A 19,777-nucleotide genomic window follows, 5' to 3' on the forward strand; every position below is an offset into this window, starting at 1 on the left:
TTTGATTAAGAGTGTCTCGGGAACGTAGACTCACGCCATGGCGTTTGACTGTTCCAGGGGCGAATACTTGGTGTATGAGCGTGACAATGAAGTAAGAGCTCAGAAGCGGGAGTGGAAGAAATACGATTTCCACTACGACAACGTGCTTTGGGCCCTGCTCACTCTCTTCACTGTGTCTACTGGAGAGGGCTGGCCGCAGTGAGTGTCCCTATCTCCTATTCAGCTGCATGTAGATCGTATTCAGTCAACATGGTGAACATAGTATTCGAAAAAAATATCGGTGGCGGTAATATCTATATATATCTTGCGTTGGCATTCTATAGTTCCCATCCATTCGTTACGGCTGCCTCTCGGCAAGACGGCTTCCTGCACTCAAACTATGCGAACCTTTGTCTTCACTTCAGGGTGCTGAAACATTCAGTGGATGCGACTTATGAGAATCAGGGCCCGAGCCCGGGGTACCGGATGGAGATGTCCATCTTCTACGTGGTGTATTTCGTGGTCTTCCCCTTCTTCTTCGTCAACATCTTTGTGGCTCTCATCATCATCACATTCCAGGAGCAAGGAGACAAGATGATGGAGGACTATAGTTTGGAAAAGAATGAGGTGACTTGTGCCCCTCCCTCTCCAAAAGGCCATCCCTGGTGTCCCTGAGTGACCTGCTCAGACAGTCCTAAACCCAACCCTAACCCTAACCTAAGATCCTTTAACCCTAACCCCTTCACCCTAACCCTCTAACCCTAACGTTAGCACTAATCTCCTAACCCATGTGCCCGGCTGTTGTGTTGTAGAGAGCCTGCATCGACTTTGCCATCAACGCCAAGCCTCTGACACGCCATATGCCCCAGAACAAGCAGAGCTTCCAGTACCGAATGTGGGAGTTTGTGGTGTCGCCCCCATTTGAATATACCATCATGGCCATGATCGCGCTCAACACTGTGGTGCTCATGATGAAGGTAAAGTCCCTGACCCGCTATAGGCAGAGGTGGACATTTCAAGTCCAGAAAGTAAAAATCCAAACCAGGATTTTGTTTCAACCAACCAGTATTCTGTGACTGTGACTCTTTATACTCAACTGGTTGGTTTAAACAAAATCCTGGTTTTGATCTTTACTTCCTGGACCTGAAATGTCTGCCTCTGGCTACAGTCTAATGAGCTCCTTTACTTTCCTATAACCGACTGCTCGGTGCATTACTTCTGATCATTGTAGAGCTTAGTGTAGTCTGGTTTATTTAGTGTAATTGTAGTATGGTTGGTCCACTTACTGCAGTTCCTGCTACAGTATTCCTTCAGGATCTGTATAGTCTTTCCATAATGATTGGAGTTATATTGATAATGCAACACTCTAATCATTTAACTTTTCAAGAACAAGAGACCAGTTGCTTAAAATATGAGTGTTTCTGTTTTGTGTGTTCTAATGTGTCTGTTTTATGTCTTTATATGTCTTGTTTTCTATGTGTGTGTGTGTGTGTGTGTGTGTGTGTGTATGTGTGTGCAGTACAACGGAGCCTCAGACGCCTACGAGAACGTTCTGAAGTACCTCAACATTGTTTTCACTGGCCTTTTCTCTATGGAGTGTATTCTGAAGATCATTGCTTTCGGAGCACTGGTGAGCCCGTCCTCCTGTGACCTTCCCAGCATGCCCGTGTCTTATCGCTCACCTATCCAGTGACGGAAACCTCGCAGAGCCCTTGGGGTATAGACACCCTGGGGGAGGGCGGGGGGGTTTAGAAGGGAGAGCAGATGTAAAGACAGTAGGGAGAGGAGTGTGAGAGTGAAGATAGAGAGCTCGGCCAGAGAAGGAGTAGCAAGAAAAACCAGGGTGGCCACATGGTGGGGGCATTTAAATTAGCAATGCTCTCCTGTAACCAGTAAAGAAAATACTTCCGCATCATGCATGTTACTTCTGGACTATTACATAACAATAGTCAGCTTCTCAGAAATGACTACGTGAAAAATACAGGGAAAATTCTGTTTCTTTGTCTGGCCAGTGATCAGCGACACTGTGAAAGGGGACAAGTTGGAACATAATTGGGTTTCTCTGGGGTGGGGCCCAAAATCTCTAGTGGTGCCCTTGGTGGTGAAGGCCAGGTAGACCCCAAAGACAGCTCCTGTTCTGAGGCCACTTTGCTGACAATGACGTCTCACCTTATATCTCCACAGAACTACTTCAAGGATGCGTGGAACATTTTCGACTGTGTGACTGTTCTTGGCAGCATCACGGACATTTTGGTGACAGAGCTTGGGGTAAGTTTGCCGAAGGAGGTAGTCGGCCGGCTTGCGTGTGTGTGTGTGTGTGTATGCATGTCACAGACATCATGTTTGAAGTATGAACTTTACATGTGTTATGTATGTGGGGTGTGGACAGGCCAGCAGGACCATCAGAGAAATTTGCTTATCTTCACTGTTCCAGGAGATCTCAGATAGCTCATCCACAGGCAAGGGCAGGTTAGGGGGAGCCATGGGTTCAAAGATACATTCACCGGTTCACATTCATCAATAGCAGACCTATAGCCAGTCAGACATAAACTCCACTGAAAAACGTTCACTGCATACCACGTGTTACTTTAACTTTTCATCTCTATTGGACCTATTTATAAAGCATGGAGTGCAGTTTGCAGTTCGTACAGTGCTGCTTACAGTGCGTACAGTGCTGCTTACATTGCATACCATGTGGTGTTGTCTTGAAATCAGACTTTATATCCTTACTTTTCCACTCATCGCCAACGCAACATTCAGGGTATGGATTTCATGTTTGCATGTAGCAGAAACTTGGACTAAATAAATCACATTTCTGCAAAAAAATTGACGGTTTATGCTATACAGCGGAAAGACTGAATTACAGGTGGCGTGGAAGGTAAATGACTACCGGTACTCTTATGTAAGGGAGGCCCTTGATTTCCCAAAGAGAGGGACATCTAGTGGCCAGTTAAGGCAGCAGAACCATGAATGATTAGCTCTCATTTATAAGGCATAGTTCACTGTCAGTAAAACATTAAGTATAAATAGTGGGTGTGCTTTTTGACACATTTTTCCCCATGCCAAATGCCTTTCAAATGTTTTGAATTATGGGTCAAATCAGTTGAGCAGATTGAATGACAGGTAACACAGATATAGAATACTGACTGTCCAGTTAGATGACAGAACTGAAGTGATCTATTCATACTGAGGAACAGCAAAGTTATACCATAACCCTGATAGAATAACATGTACACTGTGTTGTAATGCTGTGTCTGCTTCTTTCTGTTTTGTCCTGTTACCAGTTTAGAATGCCAGTGTGTGATGCAGTGTGGGTGTCATGCAGTGTGGGTGTCATGCAGTGTGGGTGTCATGCAGTGTGGCGTGTACATTTTTTTCCAAATTTTTAGCAGTGTAATGGAATGTCTGCTTTGACTGAACGGTCTGTTAAAATATATCTATAATGATTATTTATTTCTTGTTTTATCTTTTTACATGCTTTCTTTATACTGTGCTTTATTGGCGCCTACATCTTCTGATAAAATTCATCCAATCAAAATGCACTATGAAACTCATGTGTCCATCCATGAACTGGTCTGTGTTCATGCCAACCGACTTTGTACAATGGCTGCCAATCAACCCCCCACAAAAAAAAACCACATCTACATGTAGAACCTGGTTGGTTTGTAGTTCTTTGCATCTTCTTCCTGTCGAGGCCATGGTGCACGTGCTTCTCTCTCTGACCTTTGACCTTTGTGCATGCGATTCATCGTGCTGCTGAGCTGAGACCTACCTCACACGCGTACAGTATGTTAGCCAGGGACACGTGCGTGCACACATGTAGAGCCGCACACATGCATACATATGCAGCACACGCGTGCGCTTACGCGCTCATGGGCATGGATGCTTGACATCCATGACGCACTGCGTCTGGGACACGCTGGAACATCACAGCATATATTCTGATTCAGAGGCACATGCACTGATAGAGTGCAGAGTAAAATGCACAGACATGCATTCTGAACACAGATCCACCTTCCGTTCGCTGCCAACACGAGCATGCTCTAAAAGGGAGCTGCATGAGGAAGTCTCCCATTCAGAGGTTCCTGTGCTGTGTGACACTGCCTCTAGTGGCAGGAAGGTGAATAACAGTGCATGTCTTCAAGGACTGTGCAGGAGATATTGTGGTGAAATCTGTGGAGTTTTACCATGTTCTTCAAGAAATAATGATTTGATATTATGATGTATAAATGATTACCACCTCACTCACCAGGGTGGTAATTAAAAAACATATATATATATATTTTTATCATTATAATAAAACATTTAATGTGCTAGAGCATGACCATATATATAATTAGAGATTGATGCATTTCTTTCTGTTCCTTTGAGAAGTAAATCCTGTATAGAGCAGGAGGCACCATAATATACTTCACTGTGCTGTTCTTAGGCTTTTGTTTCAATCTAAGAGGTTGTTAGTAAAAGCAACTACCCCCTCCCCCCCCCCCCCCCCCCGCCATCCTCCCGCGTCCGGCATCCCGCCAGCCTGGGGGATCACTGCCATGCATGCCCAGGCGGTTTCCCGGTCTGTGCACGAGGAGCACCCCCCCCCCCCCCCAGCTCTGTGGCCTGCTCGTCCCAATAGATCAGTGCATTTGGTTGTCTTAAAAAGCAGTTCATTTAAACAATTGGGTGATTATTGTTACATTTTATGATTTATGACAGTTTTAGACACCCTCTTTGTTTGATTTTATGTTCTTGATGTTATTTTTTAATTTGGACTCTTTCTTGCACCCTAACTGCCCCTACTGTCTGTGCCCTTGCTATGTTTTGGGTTGTTGTTCCTTAAAGATGGCGGCGTGAGCCTCCCTGCCAGTGTAGGCTCCGCCCTTTTCCTTTACCTGCTCCTCTTCTTCCTGTCTCCGTCTCCATGTCTCTCCTCCTTGCTTTCTCTTCCATATTCCCTGTTTTTCAGAACAACTTCATCAACCTGAGTTTTCTCAGGCTCTTCAGGGCAGCTCGCCTGATCAAGCTGCTACGCCAAGGCGAGACCATCCGCATCCTGCTCTGGACCTTCGTGCAGTCTTTCAAGGTACCCACACACCGGGCCCTAACCCTAAACCCACACACCGGGCCCTAACCCTGACCTGCACACTGGGTCCTGACCCGAACCCACACACCAGGCTCTAACCCTGACCCACACAGCGGGCCCTAACCCTAACCCACACACTGGGTTAGGGCCCAGATCATCTGCACTGACTAGGTGAAGCACAGTGACACTGTAGCACTGACACTCTGACATACTGAATAGGTGAAGCCCAGAGACAGAGTAGCACTGACACTCTGACACACCGACTAGGTGAAGCACAGACACACTGTAGCACTGACACTCTGACATACTGACTAGGTGAAGCACAGTGACACTGTAGCACTGACACTCTGACATACTGACTAGGTGAAGCACAGACACTCTGTAGCACTGACACTCTGACACACTGAATAGGTGAAGCCCAGAGACAGAGTAGCACTGACACTCTGACACACCGACTAGGTGAAGCACAGACACACTGTAGCACTGACACTCTGACACAGTGAATAGGTGAAGCACAGACACACTGTAGCACTGACACTCTGACACAGTGAATAGGTGAAGCACAAACACTGTAGCACTGACACTCTGACACACTGACTAGGCGAAGCACAGACAGTCCCACGTGTCCTTTCTAGCACAGAAAGTTTTACTTGTGTCTCTTTGACCTGCGGCAGCGGGAGCTGAGCTGTGACACTGTTCCCCCCGCCCCATGCCCCTCTGCCCACAGGCCCTGCCATATGTGTGCCTGCTCATCGCCATGCTGTTTTTCATCTACGCCATCATCGGCATGCAGGTGAGCTGCAGGGATGCCGTCCTGCTCAGTCTGTGCCAAGCCTGCCGTCACCGTTCTCGCTCCGACTTACCTGTACGAGACACTGACTAAGCAGAGATCCGTTGCCTATATGAAGTGACGCTTATTAATCTGGCTGTTATTATCACCAGCTTTTCGGAAACATAGAGATCAATGAGGATGGAGAGAGTGCCATCAACCAGCACAACAACTTCAGGACCTTCTTCCAAGCCCTCATGTTACTCTTCAGGTCTGTGCATGCATGTCTATGTATGCTTCTGGCTTGATGGTGATGGAGTCACAGGTCTACGACTCCAGAAAAGCTTTAAAACCTTAGCTTCTTCTTTCGGCCTGGCGACTCAGTGGGTGCTGTCATGGTTTTACATCTCCAGGGCTGGAGCCTTCCTTCTTTGTGGAGTTAGATCAGTGTTTCTCAACCCGGCTCTCAGCAACCCGCAGACAGTCCATGTTTTTGCTACCAGAAGCTGCGAGGGAGCAAGAACATGGACCGTCCGGAGGTCCGAGTGGATCGGGTTGATAAACACTGAGTTACATGAAATGATGTTGCTGAAATGTCACTGTAGCAGTTACAGTTAGGGTGTGATGCACTGTGTGATGGACTAGCATCCCATGCCTGGTGTCCTCTGCCTTGTGTTTCCTGGGGTCGGCTTACGGAAGCTCTGTAGAGGATTCACCATGGATGGCACTTCCTGCTGAGTTTTGGTTGGGGTGGCTCTAGGGATCATTAACTGTATGAAAGGGAAGGGGCCACACCTGCTTGGTTCATGTCTGTAGGGGCCACGCCAGCTTGGTTCATGTCTGTAGGGGCCACACCTGCTTGGTTGATGTCTGTAGGGGCCACGCCTGCCTGGTTCATACCTGTAGGGGCCACACCTGCTTGGTTCATGCCTGTAGGGCCCACGCCAGCTTGGTTCATGTCTGTAGGGGCCACACCTGCTTGGTTCATGTCTGTAGGGGCCACGCCTGCTTGGTTCATGCCTGTAGGGGCCACGCCAGCTTGGTTCATGTCTGTAGGGGCCACGCCTGCTTGGTTCATGTCTGTAGGGGCCACGCCTGCTTGGTTCATGCCTGTAGGGGCCACGCCTGCCTGGTTCATACCTGTAGGGGCCACACCTGCTTGGTTCATGCCTGTAGGGGCCACGCCAGCTTGGTTCATGTCTGTAGGGGCCACGCCTGCTTGGTTCATGTCTGTAGGGGCCACGCCAGCTTGGTTCATGTCTGTAGGGGCCACGCCTGCTTGGTTCACGTCTGTCGGGGCCACGCCTGCTTAGTTCATGCCTGTAGGGGCCACGCCTGCCTGGTTCACACCTATAGGGGCCACACCTGCTTGGTTCATGCCTGTAGGGCCCACGCCAGCTTGGTTCATGTCTGTAGGGGCCACACCTGCTTGGTTCATGTCTGTAGGGGCCACGCCTGCTTGGTTCATGCCTGTAGGGGCCACGCCAGCTTGGTTCATGTCTGTAGGGGCCACGCCAGCTTGGTTCATGTCTGTAGGGGCCACACCTGCCTGGTTCACACCTATAGGGGCCACACCTGCTTGGTTCATGCCTGTAGAGGCCACGCCAGCTTGGTTCATGTCTGTAGGGGCCACGCCTGCTTGGTTCATGTCTGTAGGGGCCACGGCTGCTTGGTTCATGCCTGTAGGGGCCACACCTGCTTGGTTCATGTCTGTAGGGGCCACACCTGCTTGGTTCATGTCTGTAGGGGCCACTCCTTGAGTTATTTTGCAGAAGGTGCTTGGAACCCATGCTCAGATGCAGCTGTATTGCAGGAGCGCCACAGGGGAGGCGTGGCACGACATCATGCTCTCCTGCCTTGGGGGGAAAATGTGCGACCCCCGCTCCGGCAACAAGGATCCGGAGTGTGGCAGCGAGTTTGCCTACCTCTACTTCGTCTCCTTCATCTTCCTCTGCTCCTTCCTGGTGAGGGCTCTCCTTCATCTTCTTCTTCTCTCCCATTTTCTTCTGTCACCCTTCTTCTAGACCTTATTATGTATCACCTACCTCTTACTTTTCATCTTCCTCTCCAAGTCCAGCCACTTTAATGTCATTTCACACATGTGAAGAAAAATTGCCTTCATACAAAGCAGCACACAGCCAGCACCCAGAATAGCTGAGAAATGGCCTTCCTGCTGGACATTTTCCCTCTTCTCCATGTCCACCATCGTTCATAACTCCTCTGTCGTGTTTGGGAAGGTCACACTTTCAGCATTTTTTTATGATCAGTGTAGCTTGAGAGGGAGAATGTGACATTTTCCCTGGCTCCTGTGTGCGTGTGCACATGTGTGTAGATGCTGAACCTCTTTGTGGCTGTCATCATGGACAACTTTGAGTACCTGACCCGGGATTCGTCCATCCTGGGCCCTCACCACCTTGATGAGTACGTCCGCATTTGGGCCGAGTACGATCCGGCTGCGTGGTGAGTACTGATCCATCTCTTGCTCTCTAACACATTAATATACACACACACACACACAGACAAAGAGAGACAGATGCAACAAAGCTTACTTTCTTACCTTCCTACTTAATTATTCTTCACAATCTCCACATAATCCCACTCTACTGTCCCATGCAGATACACACGGCCACAGAGCACTGACGTGATACATACTGACATGATACATACTGTCTGAACTGTAAAATGTGTTTTAATGGCTATCTGTGTCGAAAAGACATCTCCAGTGGACCTGGAGTAATTAGCAGTGAGCAGTGAAATAAAGTCCTTAACGAAATGAGCAGAGTTTATAGTGCAGAAGAAGGGGACGTGGATGTGAGACCCGCAGACCCCAGTCTGCCTGTTCCCCTGCTCCTTGTGAGTTGTAAAGACCAACCCTCCCCCATCCCCTGCTGGAATCTGCATACTGTAAAAACTTACTGTGCCCCCTCCACCAACCCCAGACACGATAAGTTTCCTGGTATCTGCATTCCAGTGCCTGTTACCCTAGTGCTGTCGCGGAGTCTGCACTGCAGGGGGCGGTAGTGAGAAACAGCAGAGCGATGTGAGATCAAAATGCTACAAGAAAGTGTTCTGGGAAGGAGAACAGTAAACTGGAATCACAACAATAAGTATGGTAGCAGAGTATAACAATGAGTATGGTAACAGAGTAATGCAATGAGTATGGTAACAGAGTAATGCAATGAGTATGGTCATAGAGTAAAACAATGAGTATGGTCACAGAGTAACATAATGAATATGGTTATAGAGTAAAACAGAGTAAAACAAGCGTGGAGAGGGATTAACAGAAATACTTGTGGACCCTGTAGTACAAGTCCTGTGTACTTAAGAAGTACTATTTAAATAAATAATTTAACAAGATTCCTGCTCCGAGGAACACCTCTTGAATTTTATATATATATAGAAAAGGTGGCCTCGTGGCCTAAAGTCACGAGTACGGAGCCAGTAGCGGCTTAGGTCAGCTAGAGTCACAGCCCCTGACTCCGAGGGTGGCCCACGGGCCTCTCTCTCTCTCTCTCTCTGTCCTCCTTCCGATGTCTCAGTGTCTGTGCTGTCTGTTGTCTGCTCTAACTCCCTCTATTCTTCTTTCAGCGGGCGCATTCATTATAAGGATATGTACAGTTTATTACGAGTTATCGACCCCCCCCTGGGCTTAGGCAAGAAATGCCCCCATAGGGTGGCCTGCAAGGTTTGAACTCCACTAAAACCCTAACGCACTGCTAGCATCGAGACTGGAATGAATGTCGCTTCTTTCTCTTTTGTTTTCTGCCATTCCTACTGCATTCTGATTCCAAACGAGAATGTGCAGGACAATGCAAACAAGCCACGCATGAACTGAAACCCCCGAGAACCAAAAAAAAAAAAAAAAAAAAAAACACCGCAATAACGCAGGGGATTTAAAAAAAAAAAAAAAACTACAACTCACCATCTTGTGTTTTTTTTTTTTGCTTGCTGTTTAGCCGTGGCTAGGCACCGTGGGATTGGTAGCGTGCATTGTTCTGGGGGGATAGGAACTGCATTGACACACTGACTGCCATTTTGCACTTCAGCAGTGGGGCTTCTTGCCTGTTGGAAGCTCCCCCGCTGTTCTATGCAACCCGCCCCACTTGCATAGAATCGAGTTCGGCGCCGAACCCAAACCCGCCTTTCCCCTGACCTTTTACTTAGCCAAAGGTCAGACAGGCTCTCTGACGGTGTCCCTGAGTGGCTGAGAGAATAACCTTGTTTTTTTTTGTGTGTCCCCTTCCCCCTCCTCCTGTGCCCCGCACACTTCCTGTTCCTCTGTGTTCTGTGTTGTTATCCCCCCCCCTCCCCTACCCCCCCCCCCCCACCCCGGTGTCTCTGGCCCTACAGTGGCCGGATCACTTACACTGATATGTATGAGATGCTCAGGCAAATGTCTCCGCCGTTAGGCCTGGGGAGGAAATGCCCAGCACGGGTTGCCTACAAGGTAGAGGGAGCCGGACGGGACCGGGGCTGTTGTCTGTACTGTTGGTGTTTCTTACTTTGCCTTTCGTTCTGTTTTTCTGGTTGTGGAAGTGGGAGGGGTGGGGGGGGGGGGAGGGGGGGCGATTTTCCGGGGTCTGTAGGCCCAGCCAGCGACAAGTCTATCCGCAGGAGGGGAAGAACAGAGGGACCCTCTCTGCCCTTTTGCACCGCCAGTCCGCTAGACGCCACATTCTCCCACGGTAGTACGCTTGCGTAGGTTTAGGGCCTCCCTGGCCGGCAGGACCGCGCAGGGTCAGGGCTAGACCACGGCCCGGCCAGGGGACCAGTGACAGCACTCAGCTAATCGTCATCGGCACGTGAACCATTCCCAGGGCGGCCTCTGTATTCTGAGATCCAGAGAACATCCCTGAAGGATCAAGTGCATGGAAATGCATTAAAGTGCCAGCGTTGATATGCGGCGAAGCGCTGGTTTGTCGTGGCACCGGGACAGACGTTCAGAGAGCGGGCCGCTGCCCGATAGGGCGACGGGGCGGCAGAGTGCGGAGGGTCCGGGCGTCCCTCCGTCGGCGGCGGCGCGTGTGCAGCAGGACAGCTGAGGGCCCGCGTGCGTCTTCTGCTCTCCGGGTCTTTCCTTCCTGCGAATGGCTTCGTAGCGACGGTCTCACACACATACAGACACACACAGCCAGGCTTCTGTCTCTCTCTGAAACATGAGCATCTTCATCAGCCTTTCTTTGTTGGGTAAAAAGACAGAAAATACTCACTATTTCAGCGTCAACAGAAATGTCAAATAGCCCAGAAGGGTAAACCCAGGTCCAACAATAAATCAGCCAACTAACTCTTCCATGCGTCTTTTGTTTCTCCTGTCAATGCAGTTCGGCTCTGTTTCCTCCTATATGTACATGCTGTTCACAGCCCCGCCCTTTGCTCCTCCCCCTCTGCATGCCCCGCCTCCTCATCCTAGCTTGGCCGCCTCCCACACACCCTCACCCCTCCTCCCGGGATGGTGACGCACTGCGCCCCCCAACCCCCCCCCACCCTGCCAGTTTTTCTCTCTCTCCTGGCCTACCTTATCCTGCCCCCCCCCCCCACCCACCCAACTTTCCCAGACATTAGCTCCTAAGGGAAAAGGAGCACAAAAAAAAACAGTTGCTTTGTCGTGATTTGCTGATGTGAAACTGATGTCCCTTGTTCTCATTGGTCTGTAAACATTGCGGTCCACCGCAGGGTCATTTTTATGCCAGCAGTGTTATTTTTGGAGAGTTTATGAGCTTATACCCACGGGAGATGGGGTCTTGCCCACTCACTCAAGTTGGTCAGGGACTAAAGGCTGTATCAGATGGGCTTAACAATTTGGTCCTGCTGGGAGAGGGACCAGGCTTCCCATTTCACCGTGAGCCCGGTGAGCTCTACCAGGCATTGATGACTATGATGACTTTTGTAAATGACTTGGAACACGCTCCCTCGTCCCAGGTCAGAGGGAGACGTACTGCTTAAAGACTAGTGCAGCACCCAGAGTTCTCTTGGTGACCTGCAGAAGAAGGCTTGTGCTGGTCAAAGGGATGGTCGCAGGGCCATGGATCACACTAGAGCTGCCTGCCACACGCCGGCTCACTGCCGGCGTAGTGATACGGCTAACGCGTAGCGATACGGCTAGCCCTGCCGCGTGGGCGGCTGGTGCTGCACGCTCGCAGATGCTGGCCTTCATGCCCATGCGTGAGCAATCTGCTGCTCCACACGGAGAAGAAACTCTCCTTCCCAAAGGGTCATCCATCATTGCTACAGTGCCAGTTCTTACTGGATGACAGTCTCCAGTGTGCCCCCTTGACCTCCCCTCACTATCCTGCCCTCCCCCCTTCCTTTTCTCATGCCTCCTCTTTTGGCTTTTCTCCTCCTCTTACCTGCCATCCCTGTCTTCTCTGGTCCTGCCAGCCTCCCTCCTGAAGTGTCTCCTGACGTGATTCGCCTACATGGCCTCACCTGTCCCATCAGTCTCTGATCCTTTTCCCCGGATCACATTCACCCCCAGGGTGCCGTTGGGGTGAATTGGATAGTCCAAAATTCACGGTCTCCAAGATCATGCAGCTCGTTAATTAAAGGTGCTGGATTCTGCTTCCTTTGAGGTGACTCTGCACCCTGCCTTCACACCCACCCAAACACGATGGCTTGTTCTCAGAATCGCCCCCCCTGCCCATCCTGACCCCTGAATCTCAGCATGGCTGAGCAGAGTCGATTCCTCTCCAACTCGCCCTCTTCTTTCTTCTGCTGAGACAGTAGTGGCTTCAGGCAGGATTGCTGTTTGTCGGACATGACCAGCTTCCTTGGTGGTAGATCTTTCTTTGCTCTTTTGATTTGAACTCCTTTGTCATTCTCCTGCCTTGGCTTCTGATGATATCTTCTCCTCTTCCTCTTATTTCCCGAATCCTCTGACCTCTTTCACTTTTTGGCTTCTAAATGGTAGTATCTCCGGACACACCCCCTTGTCTCTTTTCCCCCCTGTAATAGTCAGGCATTTGCACCCCCTCCTGGTTTTTGTGTCACAGCCTTCCAGCTTGACGTAGCCTAACACACTGCCCACCCCTGGGTGGCGGGACCCCTCTCTTTCCCGCGGAATGCTGCAGTAGTGTTCCTCCCGTGTAGGTTGCACCCATTTTCGCACGGAGAGATCAGAGAGTCTGGATAGCACTTTTTTTTTTTCCTGTAGCCCAGCTACAAATGGGTCTCAGTCGATAGTGTGACAGCCACAGAAATGATCATTAACAAAACGACCAACCGACAACGCTTTCTGTATTATGGCTGCACGGCTGCTTGTCCTGTTCACGTATGTATTTGCGTGTGTTGCTGTGTCTCCTGCATGATGCATGGGGTCCAGCATGGTCTGCTGCATGGCGGTTGGGTGGGTGGGGGTGGGGGGGGGGGTTGCCATGGCAACAGGAATGACAAGCATTTGACAATGCCATGTCAGTGAATGCCTGGTGCATTTTTCAGTAGAGCAAAGGTTAATAAATCATAAATAAAGACGGTGACTGGAAAGTCACTGTGTCTATTTATGCATTTATTTTCTTGACAGGACCATGAAATGTTGTCATGAACCTCCAACAGGGAGAGCTCTGTAGCCAAGACCCGACCCTTTAGCCAGCCTTACGCTGCGGAGTCCGTTGTCTCTGGGACCTTTCAGACTGAAACAGGACTCTGACACCTGCACCAAGACATTCTAGAAATGATTAACAGTAAGGATCCATTGTCCTTCAACGAGTCTATTTGATTCTTGACTTCAGTATGGCTGCCAAAGGTTCAACATCAAGTCTTTGAGTAGACTGGTGCAGGAGAAATACCTCAAGTCATTGAGAGGTCAGGAAGACAGTGGCTGTATAGGGAGAATATGAAGGAGATGAAGGATATGGGTTTGCATGATCTCTCTGCGTGTTCCTGAATCACTAACAAGAAATCAACAGTCTCTGTAGATAATGGAGCATTTTCAGTTGGTTGTTGGTCTTTTGCCTACAGAGCTGCCCCTTCATCCTCCGCTCTGCTCCCTTCCTCCTGGAGGTTCAGACCGATTGCCCATTCCCTCACCTCCCAAACTATGCGCCTCACTCGTGGTGACTGACTTTCCACAGAGACTGCTGCGGATGGATCTGCCAGTCGCTGATGACAACAGCGTCCATTTCAACTCCACCCTCATGGCCTTAATCCGCACTGCGTTAGACATCAAGATCGCCAAGGGTACGGAAGGTTTGGAGAATTCTTTGTTATTACCTCTAACTTCTCTTCTTCTCTCTTTTTCTCATGGCCTGCTGATTGTGTGGTGTGTCAGAGTCTCGTCCCTGTGCCTCACCTTCTTCCCTTTTCATTGAGAAGACGCTTTCAGTTTTTCCAGTAGAGTCCCAGCGTCCGAGGTAGTGACCCTGTGGTGGCAGAGGGCACCTGCTGGGGACAGAATGCCTCTGGAAGTGGCCGCGACGGCTCAGCCAGGGCTGCCGCTTCCTGCAGTCCTCACACAAAGAGGTTTCTCGGGAGACTGGGCACACACATTCTTTAGCTGTCCTTCTCACAAGGCGGGAAGGGACATCTAAATGTGTGTCCCCACGTCTGAGCTTTCTTCTTCATATCTCCTGGTGTCGTGCAAATGTATATGCTATGGTAGACATATCAGACTTGCCAGATACTTATTGTGATGACAATGTGAGAAGAGATCCACTGCAGAACAGGCTAAAGCCTGGGGTGTTCTCTGCAGACAGCTGTCCCTGCCACAACCGTAGCTTCACGTGTAACCTGATTAATAAATGTTTACCTTCGCCTTCTGCTAACTTTCCCTACCCCTCCCAGTGTAAAGGCAGTTAAGGCTGTGACTTATGCCTCATCAGTAAAGAGAGAGGAGTTCTTAAAGGCTACACGTGTCACTTCCTGTCAGCCATACGTTTGTGCTGTAGGAGGTCCGTGTGCCCCCTCGCTTACAGTTTATCCTCTCTGCTTGCCTCTAACTGTCTATACACTGGTTCCCTGGTCTGTACGGTGGACCCTGGTTGTCAAGTGTTGTGTTGTGGTTTCGCATCGTGATGCTACACTCCATTCTCTTCCTTCAGCTGTATTTCGGTGGAATAAAAATGATCTGGTTCTCTTTAATAACAGTCCTTTTTCTGTGTGTATGTTTTGTGTGTGTGTCCATATATGTGACTGCCCCCTTGTGTCTGATGCTGGTGACTGCCTTGGTGCATATTGTGTGTGTGTGTGTGTGTGTGTGTGTGTGTGTGTGTGTGCATTTGCTTGTGTGCACATGTCCATGTGTGTCTGTGTGTGTGCGTGTGCGTGTGTGTGTGGTGCAGGTGGTGCAGACAAGCACCAGATGGACTCTGAGCTGCGGAAGGAGATGATGGCAATCTGGCCCAATCTCTCCCAGAAGACTTTGGACCTCCTGGTCACCCCACACAAGCGTAAGTTTCCAGAAGGTTTGTCTGTCCGACTTGCTTCCCCCCAGAGGACAGCTTCTCGCTTGCCGCTGAACTCAGCATGCCTCCACCCATGGCAGAAAACCCCCCTACCTCACTGCCAGAAGCGTGTCACATACAATCATTCATCCAGAGCACAAACATTTGCATAAAATGCCATGGCACACAAACCCGGGACACCCCAGCCTAATGGCAGTCTGAAAAAGAATGGAGATTACGCCGCAGAATCCATCTAAAAACACTGTTACACCAAATAATACCAAAAGTGCCATGGCTATTATTATGAATCAGAGAGGCCAAGACGCCTGATGTTCTCCCCGGGGTGTCCGCTTTAGAGGGTAATCGAAGTACAGCAGAGGGGAAGAGCCTTCAAAGCGGATTCCACCAGCGATCTGCGGTCTGTGCATCTCCGTGGCGTCTTACCTCCTGCCGTTCCCCCGGCTCTGGGTGCGGCGCGCTCTACACCGTCGTGCAGGGTAATCTGTCCTTTTCTCAACAGCTACAGACCTGACGGTGGGCAAGATCTACGCAGCCATGATGATTATGGAGTACTACCGCCAGAGCAAAATCAAAAGGACCCAGGCCCTCCTCGAGGAGCAGGTACTGGCCTAGAGACGCTCGTCCGCCTCACGCCATGGTTGCAAAGCTGAGCTCCGCACTGGGCGGCTCTCCTCCCGGCAGCCTGAGCTGTGACAACGAGCTCTCCCCCCCAATCACCATGGCCGAAGCTACAGCCATGGCCTGCACCTCCTGCTTGCCCTCCTCCTGCGCTCCTCCGCTGACGCTGCCCCTACTGTGACTGTGCCATGTGCCCTGAAGCTGCTGCGCGTGATGCTTGATTAGCACGTGGACTGTAACGTTCAGGGGGGAGAGGATGGGGGGGGGGGTGTAGTGTCAGGGAGTTAGGGAGGCTCCGAGAGCCACGCTGCTCTGACTGAGCAGGAGACTTGGTACCATTAGGAAGCAGTGGCTGTTGGGGGGGTGACAGCGCCCTCTTAAGGTCTTTACGGGAGTTTAACCACATACCATGGAACTTATAACACTTATAATTGTAGCTTGTCCGTTTACTCTAAAATTAAATATTGATATGACTATTACACTATGCTAGTGATGTCTCAATGTGTGTTTAGAATATGAATATTAATTTTTCCACTGGCACTCAGAGATTAGACTCTGGATGTCATTAGATGTCATTACTGATGTCCAAACAATAATTCAGACTTTTTTGATAAGTGATATTCAGGAGAGATTATAGACTTTTATATGATAGCACAATGTTTATGCTGGAGAGAGATTCTTGCTTGAAATTAAGCAAACATTACTATGATAAGAGTCAATGGGAAATGTATGATAATAATCTAAAACAAATACATTTTGCTGAGTGGGGACCAGTCTCCTGCCTCTCCAAGAGCAGTGCTAAAGTCAACTGTCAACAACCAGCGAAAACCAGCCCACCAAAGATCAGCAGAACCTTTCGGGCTGCCAGCCAGCTGTCTTGGGTTCAGGAGCTAATGTTTCTCCTGGTTTCCCCTAACCATAACCCAATGGCCCACCGTGGTCGCGGAGCAAGCTCATCTCCAAGTTTCCCCTAACCCTAAACTTAACCCTAAACTTAACCCACTGGTCCATCATGAATGAGAAGCTAGCATTTCTTCTGGTTTCCTCTAACCATAAGCCAGTGGCCCATCGTGGCTGAGGAGTTTGGGATTCTCCTGATTTCCTCTAAACCAAAGGCCTGTCACAGGGGAGCATCAAGTGGTTCTCCTGGTTTTCCATACCTCTGACCCTAATTCAATGGGAGGAGCTAGCGCTTCTCCACTTCTCCACTGTGGGCCTCTGTTTTGCCATGGGACTGGGGTGTGCTCTTTGTCACAGCTGTCCTTAGCATCTGTGAATCTGCTGTGCTTCCATTTTAGTCTCCTACTGTAGAACCCTCATCTGCCCCCCCCCCCCTCCCTTGCACTTACCACGACTGTGAACCACTGCTAGCAATAACCCCCACGGACTGTAGCCCTCCTGTAGCAGCCCTTCCTCCCCTGTTGAATGAAACTAAGCATCTTGTACTTGAAGTAATGATTGCCCAATGAAAAATCTGTAAATATGTAGCACAACCATTTGTAAAACATTTTATTTCTTAAGTTGAAAAAAGTAAGTAAAATCCAGAGTTAGAAACCAGCTCGGAGGTACTAAGATGTTTTTCTTTCTTTCGTTCACTCTGACTAACCGCTGGGACTTGGTCACCTTGCACTTAGCCAGTGTTCCGTCAACAAACGAGACCCTGAGGGCAGGTTCACATCTGGACTCTGGGCCCTCAGTAGTCTAGCTCAGGACCTGCCCTCAGCACTGCACTCGACAGACAGAGCTCCACTCCTCCTCTTCCCTCTCTACCTCCCTTTGCTTCTCCCACTCGCTCGGCTCCCAACACCCGATCAGGAATGACACAGCTCAGCCACAGCAGCTCCCTGCATCTCATTGCCGTCATCCAGCATCCTTTCAGCAGGGCCTTCTCCCTCTTCTGGAGTGTACTATGGGATCCCTTTACACCTTTCTCTCTGCAGGAACAGAAGCAGGCAATAAGGGGATTACTTGGTGGAGTGAGGCTCTGTCTGGGTGTAATAGCATATCTCTAAAAGACGTTGAAGCAGTTCCTTGAGGATGCTCTCTGGTACAAAGTTTTGGTTCCTCAAACTAAGGCTAGTTACCTGCTGGGTGGGAGTGAGTTTACAGAGTCCTCTCTTCACTGATGAAGGGTATCTCTCACTTTGTCCACCACATGCTCATCCTGTGGTCAGGATGGCAGGAGAGCTCTACAAAGGAACACTCCACGACAACAATACACCTGCCGACTGCTCATGGGTCTCCCACCGCAAGCATGTGACACTTGTCTTGAGTAAGGATCATGACAGAGGCCTTTAACATCACAATCTGCTGTTCAGGCAGAACTGAAGACACCCACTGGTCAACTGGGAGAGCTGAGCACCAATCAGACTGGATATCAGTCCTAAGATGTTTCGATCATCACCAGATATCCAATAGAAATTTGCATTTCTAAAAACTATGAACCAAACATAAGCCTGCAGTTCAGAAAGGTCCTCTGAGAAGGGGTTTTCAACACATTCTGATATTTTAACATCCAAGATAAATCTAGTCAGGCTGCACTCCTGTATAAATGTATATTTTTATCGAACTTGTTCCACTGTTGCCATGGTCATCCTTCACACAAAATTACCCATGTACTATGTATAATATTTGCAATATACGCAAATACATTGACAGGTGGTATATACACTATGGATAATCTCTGGTATAGTGTGAAATACATCCTTGAGGTAACAGGCCTTTTACTCTATCCTTATTGGCTACTGTACTGGACATCATAAGAGTACAATTCACAGAGCTCTTGTTCTTTCCATAATGGGAATTTACTAATTTATTAATTACCCATTTTCATGAAGGTTGCCCCTTCTATGCGCAAGGCACAATGTGTTTAGTATAAATCACACTACATATCCCATACATTTTCAGATACTATGACATGTTGGCACACTGCTAAAGTACATCAATGTGTTCAGTGTATAATTATGCAGTAGGAAAGACTTTGTCCTCATCAAGGACAGCAGCCGAAGCTGTGTGGAGACCTGCCGGCCCCCAGTGTGAATGGAAACCTCCTCCCCTAGTCGTGTGGCCCCCATACGGTCATTTATCTCACAAGTCATCCATCCCACTGAGCACCTGCTCTCCCTCAGCTCTCCATCCTGCTGCTGATCTCCGCTTTGCTCCCGTGTTCCCCGCACCTCCTCCCCACTGCGACATGCTTTCCTAAGGGAGAAGAAGAGGAGGACCTTGTTTAACACAGAGTGGAGCCTGAAAATAATCTTGCCGGGTTTTTTTATATTTCTGTGAATGCTGTTCGGCTTACACAAAGGCCTAGTTAAAAAAAAAATGCAGATTATGCAAATATATCAAACCACACAATAGTATTATAACCCACAAATGAAGTCTAATAATGTTTTCATCATCAGTATGCTATGTGTGCATGGGTTCAGGACGCATCATAACGATAAACGCATGTGGATGCTATTGGTATATTTTGGGGCTGAGAATATGCAGCGGGGTGAGGCTTTTGGATGCCAGCTGGACTAAAGGAGCTGTCTATTCCTGGCTTGTATCCAGAGGCCTCCATTGCTGACCATCAATGGTTAGCTTGCGGTGTTGGTGTTGGGCTGGATGACATAACGTCCAGCAGATACTGCACAACATGGGCCTTGGCCGTTTCCTACATCCATGTTCCCGTGTAAATTCTCCGTAAAGTCATTTATCCACCCACTTACAAACCCTGGCTCCTGAAACCTGTCTCGGTCTCAGATGCAGAAAGACAGCATCATTGACATGAGTCATAGTTATTGAGGTGGGTTCAGTCTTCAGAAGCTGTAGTTACCTGTCTCCCACCCCCAATAAGTTTTAAGTGGATGAATGTAGAGTGTTGGGTGTTGTGGGATCAGTGTCTTTCTGTGAATTGGTCTGACACAGGTTCCTGTTTCACTTTCTTGCTGTACTCTAGTG

At 49.2% G+C, this 19,777-nt stretch overlaps 1 protein-coding gene across 1 annotated transcript in view; it reads left to right on the forward strand.

The window, feature by feature from the left end:
- The window catches only part of cacna1aa (calcium channel, voltage-dependent, P/Q type, alpha 1A subunit, a), an 80,164-nt gene that overhangs the window by 48,505 nt on the left and 11,882 nt on the right, over window positions 1–19,777 (forward strand). The window contains exons 29-42 of the mRNA XM_072705151.1: window positions 58–198; window positions 405–606; window positions 792–956; window positions 1,499–1,609; window positions 2,164–2,247; window positions 4,934–5,050; window positions 5,778–5,843; window positions 5,993–6,090; window positions 7,633–7,783; window positions 8,152–8,279; window positions 9,408–9,504; window positions 13,886–13,991; window positions 15,092–15,199; window positions 15,714–15,814. Of these exons, the coding sequence (XP_072561252.1) occupies window positions 58–198; window positions 405–606; window positions 792–956; window positions 1,499–1,609; window positions 2,164–2,247; window positions 4,934–5,050; window positions 5,778–5,843; window positions 5,993–6,090; window positions 7,633–7,783; window positions 8,152–8,279; window positions 9,408–9,504; window positions 13,886–13,991; window positions 15,092–15,199; window positions 15,714–15,814 (1,675 nt within the window). The remainder of the gene's footprint in view (window positions 1–57; window positions 199–404; window positions 607–791; window positions 957–1,498; window positions 1,610–2,163; window positions 2,248–4,933; window positions 5,051–5,777; window positions 5,844–5,992; window positions 6,091–7,632; window positions 7,784–8,151; window positions 8,280–9,407; window positions 9,505–13,885; window positions 13,992–15,091; window positions 15,200–15,713; window positions 15,815–19,777) is intronic.

Source organism: Paramormyrops kingsleyae, chromosome 22, assembly GCF_048594095.1.
Source record: "Paramormyrops kingsleyae isolate MSU_618 chromosome 22, PKINGS_0.4, whole genome shotgun sequence".
Taxonomy (NCBI): Eukaryota; Metazoa; Chordata; class Actinopteri; order Osteoglossiformes; family Mormyridae; genus Paramormyrops; species Paramormyrops kingsleyae.